The sequence below is a fragment of the Anastrepha ludens genome, chromosome 3, assembly GCF_028408465.1.
Source record: "Anastrepha ludens isolate Willacy chromosome 3, idAnaLude1.1, whole genome shotgun sequence".
Lineage (NCBI taxonomy): Eukaryota > Metazoa > Arthropoda > Insecta > Diptera > Tephritidae > Anastrepha > Anastrepha ludens.
The window spans coordinates 119,815,084-119,823,779 of record NC_071499.1 but is presented as its reverse complement, the minus strand read 5'-3'; the positions used below and the strand labels follow the sequence as shown (position 1 = coordinate 119,823,779).

Genomic DNA, 8,696 nt, shown 5'->3' with positions numbered 1-8,696 from the left:
TGTTCGGATTACCTCGTGAAGCGCTCTCTCCGTAGATTTGCCTTTAAGGTACGCATGTTGTGCAGTAGATATACCAGAGCTCTCCAAAGAGCTTCTAAGATATATATCCAAAAGTCTTTCAAAGGTTTTTAACAGGAAAGACGAAAGACTGATTGGCCTATAGTCCTTCGCTGATTCATGTCCCCTCCTGACTATTTTTGGAATGAAGACAACCTTGACTAGTTTCCAACTATCTGGAATATGACCTAGGTTTAAACACGCTTTAAAAATTTCCTCTGGCCATGGTAGGATACAGTCCAAGGTTTCCTGTAACATCTTTGGGATGATCCCATCTGGCCCCGGAGATTTAAAAGGTGAAAAAGATTTAATTGCCCATGCAACTTTCTCCTTTGTAATTATTTCTTTTGCAAGGTGCTGTGGATTATATTGGCTCCGCCTGATACTTCCCCTCCCACTTTCGTGGACGCTGCACCCCGGGAAATGCGTGTTTAGCAGAAGTTCTAGCGATTCTTCTGTCGTAGCTGTCCAAGTACCATCAGGCTTCTTGACCCAAGAAGCCATTGAATGATCTTTGGACAGAACATGGCTAAGCCTTGCAGAATCCCTGGTGGATTCGATTGACGAACAAAATTCGCTCCAGCTCTCTTTCTTGGCGGCCCTAATTGCCTTCTTGTACTGTCTCCGACTCTCTTTGTACAATTGCCAATTTCCTGCCGAGTAGCTGAGGTTAAACGTTGATCTAGATTTTTCCCTTAGTTTTGAGAGCTCACTGCTCCACCAAGGGGGATGGAATTTTTTGCTAAATTTTATGGAGGACCTTGTAGAACTAAAGAATGATTTCTTATATTTCTTAAAAGACAATACTTCACGTCCAATTCTGATGAGAATTTTAGCTAAAGGTCTCTGACTATTCTCTCACTGGTTTCATTTCCATTTGATCCATAAATTGTATTCGCTTCCTTATCATCTCTCAGTTTGAGTTTTAGATAAGTTTGAATTGCACTCCGAATTTGAGCAGAAAAATTTGTCTTCTAGCCAGGCACCTTTTCATCTCAACGGCTCTGACGGATATTGACCGTAAACATTTTCATATCCAGCGATCGACAGAGAGTGTAACAATTTGTTGCAAATTTTGTAGTGATGGCAACATTGGGTATTTTTTTAAATTTCAAATGCTATTATAGAGCCTATTTCGGCCAGTTGCAGTCCACTTCCCAGTACTGAGACCTGATTACCATTCTTTGTTTTTTTTGTTTTTTTTGGTCGCAAAGAGGTTATTGAGGTATAAATGACAGGTCTTATACGCTCAAATTTCCATCTAGAGAAGAGTGTGAAAATGATTTACTATTTTATAAAAATAGAGTCATACGGTGGTAAAATCAACGATCAAGTAGTAGGCGGTGTCTATTCGGATACTATAGCCGTCAGTATACTTTTCCGCTTACCTGATCATTGCAGCGTATTCCAAGCTGAAGTTTTGGCGATTAAAGGACTTTTAGGGCCGAAATAAAGACGAAATTACAGTCAGACATATTTACATATATTCCGATAGTCAGGCAACTCAGAAATCGCTTCAATCATGGAAACACTCTTCGAAACCAGTAGAGTGGAATGAACAATTAAGAATACTCGCACAGTTTTTCTCTATAACTCTACTCTGGGTGTCGGACACTAGTAACATTGAGACGAACTGTAAGGCGGATGAGTTAGCTAGGCTGGGCACTACTCAAGGCAAAGTTGATATACTTATACCCTTGGCAATATGTAAGCTGCAAATAGATAGATACACCACACTAAACATTGATGGGTTTAACGTCATAACACAAGCGGCACTAAGATGTTTGGGTGTAATAATCGAGGCTCGACTAAGCTTCAAGGAGCACATTAAAATAGCTTGCAGAATGGCAGACATGGTGACGGCGGCACTGTCAAGAATTATGGCCTACATCGATGGTCCCACTTAGAGCAGAAGAGCGCTTCTGGCTAAAGTTACCCAGTCTACAATCATGTATTCAGCACCCATATGGGGGAAAGCCCTGATACAAAAAAAAAAATCGCGAAGAAGGCGGAAATAGATTTTAGACTAAGTGCCCTTAGAGTTGCCTGTGCTTTCAAGACCATGTCTTATGAAACAGTGTGTGTCATATCGGGTACCATGCCACCAGATATAATGGCCTCTGAACTGGGTACAGTCTACAACAAAGCCAAAAGCCTATACAAACGACTAACGGCGGAAGAGCGTAAGGAGGAAAGACAGGGGAGCATAAATGAGTGGCAAAATCGCTGGGACCTAGCGGCAAAAGCGAGGAGGACGCGTAAACTCAGCAGAAGCGTGGGGTTATGGGTTGAGAGAAGACATGGTGACACGGATTACTACCTGACACAGTTCCTGAGGACGCAGCAGACTCCTCGTTCCGCTTCAACGGTAGTGAGAACGCGGAACATATTCTCTTCTTCTGCACGAAATACGCATCTGAAAGAACGTCGATTGAAGAAATGATAAAAGAAAGAATAACCCCAGGGAACATTGTAAATCACATGCTGCAATCGAAGTTGGTATGGGCCAAGGTGAGGGAATGGTCCGCAACTGCTGGGAACGCAGTAAACAAAGAACACAAACAAGTAATGAAGGGTAGACAGAGACAGAAACATACATATATGACGAGTCATACTCGCGATGCAATGCTTAAACGGCGGTACCGCAGGGCAAACTAAAGCTATAGAGATCGGAGTTAGGGTTTAGTAGATATTTAGGTGTACAGTTTCGCACGTCCAGTTTAGTAGTAATACTGACGTGCATGCCGTCTATGTTGACGGTATCTATGTACGATTCCTCTTTCGGATAAAAAAAATACAACCTTAAGTATTGCCAATAATCGCAGGAGACAGTTACATACATACCTGTAGCATTAGTCGACAGTCGTGGCTAGAATGGAATATGGGGCGCACTAACAGTGTCTTTAAATTTAATATGAAAGACTGAAAAATATTAGTAGGAGTCCTAACTGGGCACTGACACGCATAGCAGTGGAATTGGGACACCATATTTTGACTTTTGCAGCGACTGTCAGGATGTAGAAGAGGAAGAGACAATTGAACACCTGTTATGTGGATGCATCTGTGTAGAAGAAGGTTGAAATTGCTCAGATTCGCTTTTCTGGACAGCCTGGCGGGTGTTGTATATATAAAATTAGCTAGATTAACTTGAATTATAAAGTCCACAGGATGGTTTAAAGAGGACCAAGCGAAGTAAGAATGGGATAGCTCCGGTGGTATTACAAGGTGTCTCTATTTGGTCTTAAGACAACCACTTTACCTAACCTAACCTAAAAGGGTTAATTTCCTCTTTTTTGCTGGTATTAACACTTTTTTCGATTTGAGAACTTGTAAACAGAAGCTGGATCTCACAGGGTTAAGATTACTACAGCAGTTTTCTGCAATGCCAGTAGGGGGAAAAACATATATGTATGTACATGTTCTTTTTTACGCACTTCACAGTTATTTTCAAGCTTCCTACACCACTCCTACATCGCGTCTTCGCCAAAAATGTAAATGTAAAAAAAATGTGACAAATGAAAAAAACGCACATCCGCATACGAGGAAATCTCCGCTAGCACAACATAAAAAAGGAGAAAATTTCATCTCACATGAAAACAGACTCAACGCATTCTTCCCATTCAACTGCCTGAATGTCATTTCATTAGAAAATTAACAATGTCAACTGACAGCTAACGGTTTTCCGCTTGACAGCTCACTCTAGAATAGCAAAAGAGCCACCAACTGATTGGCGGACCCACAAATGCAAACATATTTAAAGCTAACTAGAGAAACGGACGCTCCATATGCGCTGTCCTGCATATATGTGTGTAGTAGACGAGAGGAAATACTTCGAACGCACAATTTGCATGCAGGCATTCAAGCTCAATAGGCAAACTATGGCCGAGTGTGTATATGTACAATACAACAACAAAAGTATATGCTTGTGCTGTCAGTGTCATTTTGCAATTTAGTAAATAAACAATGGGCAATGCGCAAACATCAGCAAAAACAAATACTTGGACAAAGAACGCCAAGTATTTATTTATACTTAATCATATGCTTGGTGGAAATACTTACTTAAGTATACATTAAATATTTGTATGCCTGCATTAGGGATGTCAACTTTTTGTATATCTCACATCACGGGATTTTCGGGCTCCCGATTTTGGAAGTCCGACATTTCGGGATTTAGATTTTCATTATTTTGGAGCAACTCGACTTGAAAAACGAGCCATTAAAATTTGTTGAGAAGCGTTCTCATCTTATAATAAATAGTAAAAAATGAGTTTTAAATAATTTCTTTTAGTTGAAGTGAAAATTATTTCGTTAGTAACAAACCAAAAGTAAAAAAAAGTTAAATTTATACGCTTTTAACCCTCCGATGTTCGGTGCCTTATGATGCGGTAAGTGCATCATAAGGGTCTGCCCAGACCCATACAAATAATGTAAGAAATACGGTTTTAAAAATAATTGTATTTATTTATTTGATTTTATTTAAATTATACCTTTCAAAGGGTAGTTTGAAACAGAGTCACAAATCCACCACACTTTCATGCCATATTTTGCCGGCTTACTCGGAATATATTGGGTGAATCGAGTGCGCCCACGATATGGAAATAACTGTTCATCGACGGTTACATGACAATCCGGAGTGTATGCTTTCTCTAAATTGGCCATCAGCATGAGCCATACATCGTCCAGGGCAACAGATTTAGCTTATTGTAACTGGCCCACAATTCTTTCGCTGGCTGAGAATTCGAGTGGAATACACCAGCAATAAGTAGCATACCAAAGAAAAGCATACATTTCGTCTTCGTTAGTCATTACCCAAGAACGCTGTTTATTACTGGGATGCTTTTCATTCCATAGACGAGGATTTGAATTCCACATCTTACAATCTTTCGACCTGTATATAAGGCCCTGGGTAATAGATGTGCTGCATGATTCCATTGTGGTTGAAGCCTGAAGGGCGATAGGTTCTCTATACAAGTCCTCAATATCATCATGGTTTTCATCCAGAACAGCCTCTAACTCGATTTCCTGTTCTATATCTGATGCTTCACCGAAGTCATCTTCATCTGGAAAATATTCATCATCTTCTACGTCGCCACTTGTTTCAAATGGATCGGACTCTTGTTCAATTTGTGCCTGAAGTAGCTGACGTTCTTCCGGACTCACATTTGCTGCACTTAGCTCACGAAGCAAACGCGTCATCACATCAACTTCATCCATATTTACTTGTCCCATTTTATTTAAAAAAACACTTCCCACTAATTAAGAAACACGTGTTCACTTTAATTTTCAAATGTCAACTAAAAAATTATCTCTGCCGCTACCTCCGCTAACAGTTTAGTTGTTTACACCTAACGGTTAACCAATTTACATGAGAAGCTTATATGGGTCTGCACAGACCCATGTGAGCTTAATTAACGAAATTAGTTTAAAATTATTATTTTTACAACAAATATAGCAAAAATCTTAATTTTGCTACTTCATTGTGTTTAGCACACTACATTTTAGGAAGTCATAGGCCCCTATTATGAGCAACATTCGATCTTCGACTGTAGTCGAAAGTGCTGATCGAACGAATTTTCATTTGGTATTATGGTGCTCATTCGTTGAAGAATAGGACTATTGTGAATTTCGATCGCTCGACGCATTTACAATAGATAATTTTTTGTCAGCTGATACAGCAAATCAAAATAAAAGAAAAAGCGATTGTCTTGAAATTCTTTGCCAACATTATTTTTAAAAGTTAAAAAAAGTAATTTACGTGAAAATGAGTACAACGGAGTTGTGGTTCGACGATTCATCGGACGATGAAAGATTAGTGGAACTAGCTAGAAGTAGGAAACAGTTGAGGGACGCATCCAACCCCCTAGAAATGGCTTCCACTGAGTAAGTTCAGAATTTTCAAAATGTGTTGACGTACTTAATATTACAGAAATTTCCTTACAGATTTTTAAAGAACTTTAGATTATCTAAAGAGGCATTTGTGAACCTACTGTCCACTACAGAAAACCAGTTGCAGCAGTGCACCCGAGCCAAATCGATTCCTAATATTTTAAAGCTAGCCACAGTTCTGCGATTTTGTGCTCATGGATCGTACCAATTGAGTATTGGTAACGAAGGTATGATAGGACTTGCTCAACCCACTGTTTCTGTTGTGCTATCAGAAATAATAGATGTCCTGGAAAATTATATTTGCCAAAGATGGGTAAAATTTAGTAGCACAGAGGCTGATCTGCAACAAAGAAAAGCACATTTTTATAGCAAATACCGGATTCCAGGAATAATTGGCTGTGTTGATGGCACGCATGTTAAAATTGTCGCTCCCAGGAAAGAAGTTCAGCATTTGTATTACAACAGGAAGGGATTCTACAGCATTAATGCTATGATTGTAAGTAGACATTTGCATATATTTAAATATGAGTCATAAATTCTAAATGCGAATAATGTAAATTTTAGGTTTGTGATCATACAATGAAAATAACCTATATAAATGCGAAAAATCCAGGAGCTACTCATGACTCCATGGCTTTCAACATGTCGCCATTGAAAGCGCATTTAGAGGAGCAACATCTCAATGGCCGTCGCAATACTTGGCTCCTCGGTATGTAATAAACACCAATTGAAACTCCGTTTTTAATAATTTTTGTCTGTCTCAGGTGATGCTGGATACGCTCTTAAACCTTATTTAATGACGCCGTTCAGAAACTCTGAGGAAGGGTCTCCACAAAGGACCTACAACAAACAACATGCCAAAGCGAGAAGTATAATTGAGAGAACAATTGGAGTCCTGAAAAATCGATTTAGATGTTTGTTGCACGCAAGAGCTCTTCACTATTCTCCAAAAAAAGCAACACAAATTATTAATGTGTGTGCAGCTTTGCTTTGTTCAACTTCCGGATGAAGAGTTATCCGACGAGACCCTCAACGATGATGCTGCAGATATTGAAGTGGAGTCAAATAACGGAGAAGCAGAACACATAAGAAATGATATTCTTAGAATATTATAAAAAAATCTAAAAAGTATTAAATAGAAATCTTTATGAAGCAGTTTCTGTTTTATTTTTGTTATAAATTTTCTTTATTCAGTTATTCGTCATTCGAAAAAAATATGTATTTCAGCTCTACGTATTTCAATTTGCCATTTAGTTCAAAATCAATCTAATTTCTTTAATAAAAAACATTAATTCATTTGTTTAACCTACTTTAAATATATACAGTCTTTTTTCCTAATACTAATATAAAACAAAAAATATCACTTCAGTTTCCTTAACACTAAATATAAAAATTATTTCGATAGCAATTTCTTTTTGATCTCTAAAATCGCTACTTTTAATTGTAGTTTTGATCTGCGGTCTTGTTGCTTCTTCAGAACTTCTTCTTTGTAAACGCGCAATTTCTCCCGTTTTAGTTGCAAGAGTTCGTCGGTTGCGTTTTTTTTTTAATTTTTTTTTGAGTATTCCGCTGTTTCTGCAGCACTTTGCTTGATTTTGTGCAATGTAGATATCATTTGTTCATAAAATTGTTTTTGGCCATCAGTCTGCAACTCCAGTAACCTCAATCTCTCTGCTTTTTGAGACTTTTTGTTTGTTCTGGTTTTTTCTGCTGGCTCCTCGTGAACATTTAAATTTAAATCGACTTCACTTTCCTCATAGTTTTGGACCAGAAGCTCTGGGCTAGGATTTGACGCGGACAAAACTGTGAACTGGTCACTGGTAGTTGTATCCAGGCCAAATTCCACCCCAGGCGGATTTATGCAGACATCAAATTGCAGCAAACCGATTATGCTTTCTTCGGTACTTGAAAGTCCCTGAAGTTTGTTAGGGCCCCCACCTGTTGCTCGGAGCTCAGCTTTGTTTTGGGACATTTTTTTTTTCGCTTTTGACTTCATGTCAGCCCATACCTGCCAAGGGAAAAATGTATTTCTATAAACATCACACAAAAAAAAAAAAACCATTATTAACCTTAATCCATTTTGCTGCCGTTCTAATTGGTGGTCCCAAGCAATTCAGCTCCGTTGTGAATTCTTCCCATTTTTTCGCTGCATGTACTTTGTTGCAAATCCCTTTTGCAAATTGTGGATTCTCTTCCATTAATGCAACTAGCCTTTCTAGTTGCTGTTTGGTACTCACGACTTTCGACCTGCATAAAATTAACAAAATTAGTATATATTTATTATTTGGTTACTATAAAACAATAAATAATCGCAAACAACTTACATTTTAACAAGTTTTCCCACAGTACGCTCCACAATCGAAAGCAAAATGGCATTCGACTCTAAATTCGCTATTCAACGAAAATTTCGACAGGGTTGCACCGCTCATAATACCAAATTGACATTCGATTTTCGATCTTCGACAACCAACGAATATCGAAGATCGAATGCAACTCATAATAGGGGCCATAGACTAAGAAGCCTCAGATATTAAAAATAAGAGATCTACATACATTTAAAGATCGAATGGGTCTGGCCAGACCCATATGAACATCGGAGGGTTAATAATTCATTGGCTTCGTAAGCAATAACAAGTCCCGACATTCAGGGTTGTTGGCAAGGAAACTCGAAAATTTTGGTGCTAAAAGAGGCCAGAATTCCGTTGGACCGGGATTCGCATCCCTAGTCTATATGCAGTTATTTTCTATGTAGT

The 8,696-nt window shown here is 38.6% G+C and overlaps 2 protein-coding genes across 2 annotated transcripts; one reads left to right on the top strand and one right to left on the bottom strand.

Moving 5' to 3' along the window:
• The first annotated feature begins 6,167 nt into the window (after positions 1-6,167).
• LOC128857704 (putative nuclease HARBI1) lies at positions 6,168-7,235 on the top strand. Its single transcript, XM_054093447.1, has 4 exons — positions 6,168-6,439; positions 6,508-6,652; positions 6,708-6,893; positions 7,198-7,235. Exons 1-4 carry the CDS (start codon positions 6,173-6,175, stop codon positions 7,233-7,235), a joined length of 636 nt encoding a protein of 211 aa, XP_053949422.1. The 5' UTR covers positions 6,168-6,172.
• Positions 7,236-7,489: 254 nt separating this feature from the next.
• On the bottom strand, positions 7,490-8,318 carry LOC128857703 (uncharacterized). The gene is made up of 3 exons (XM_054093446.1): positions 8,268-8,318; positions 8,013-8,190; positions 7,490-7,951 (listed from the first exon to the last, which is right to left on the bottom strand). Coding segments are annotated over exons 1-3 (642 nt in total). The 5' UTR covers positions 8,270-8,318.
• Between the last annotated feature and the right edge of the window lie 378 nt (positions 8,319-8,696).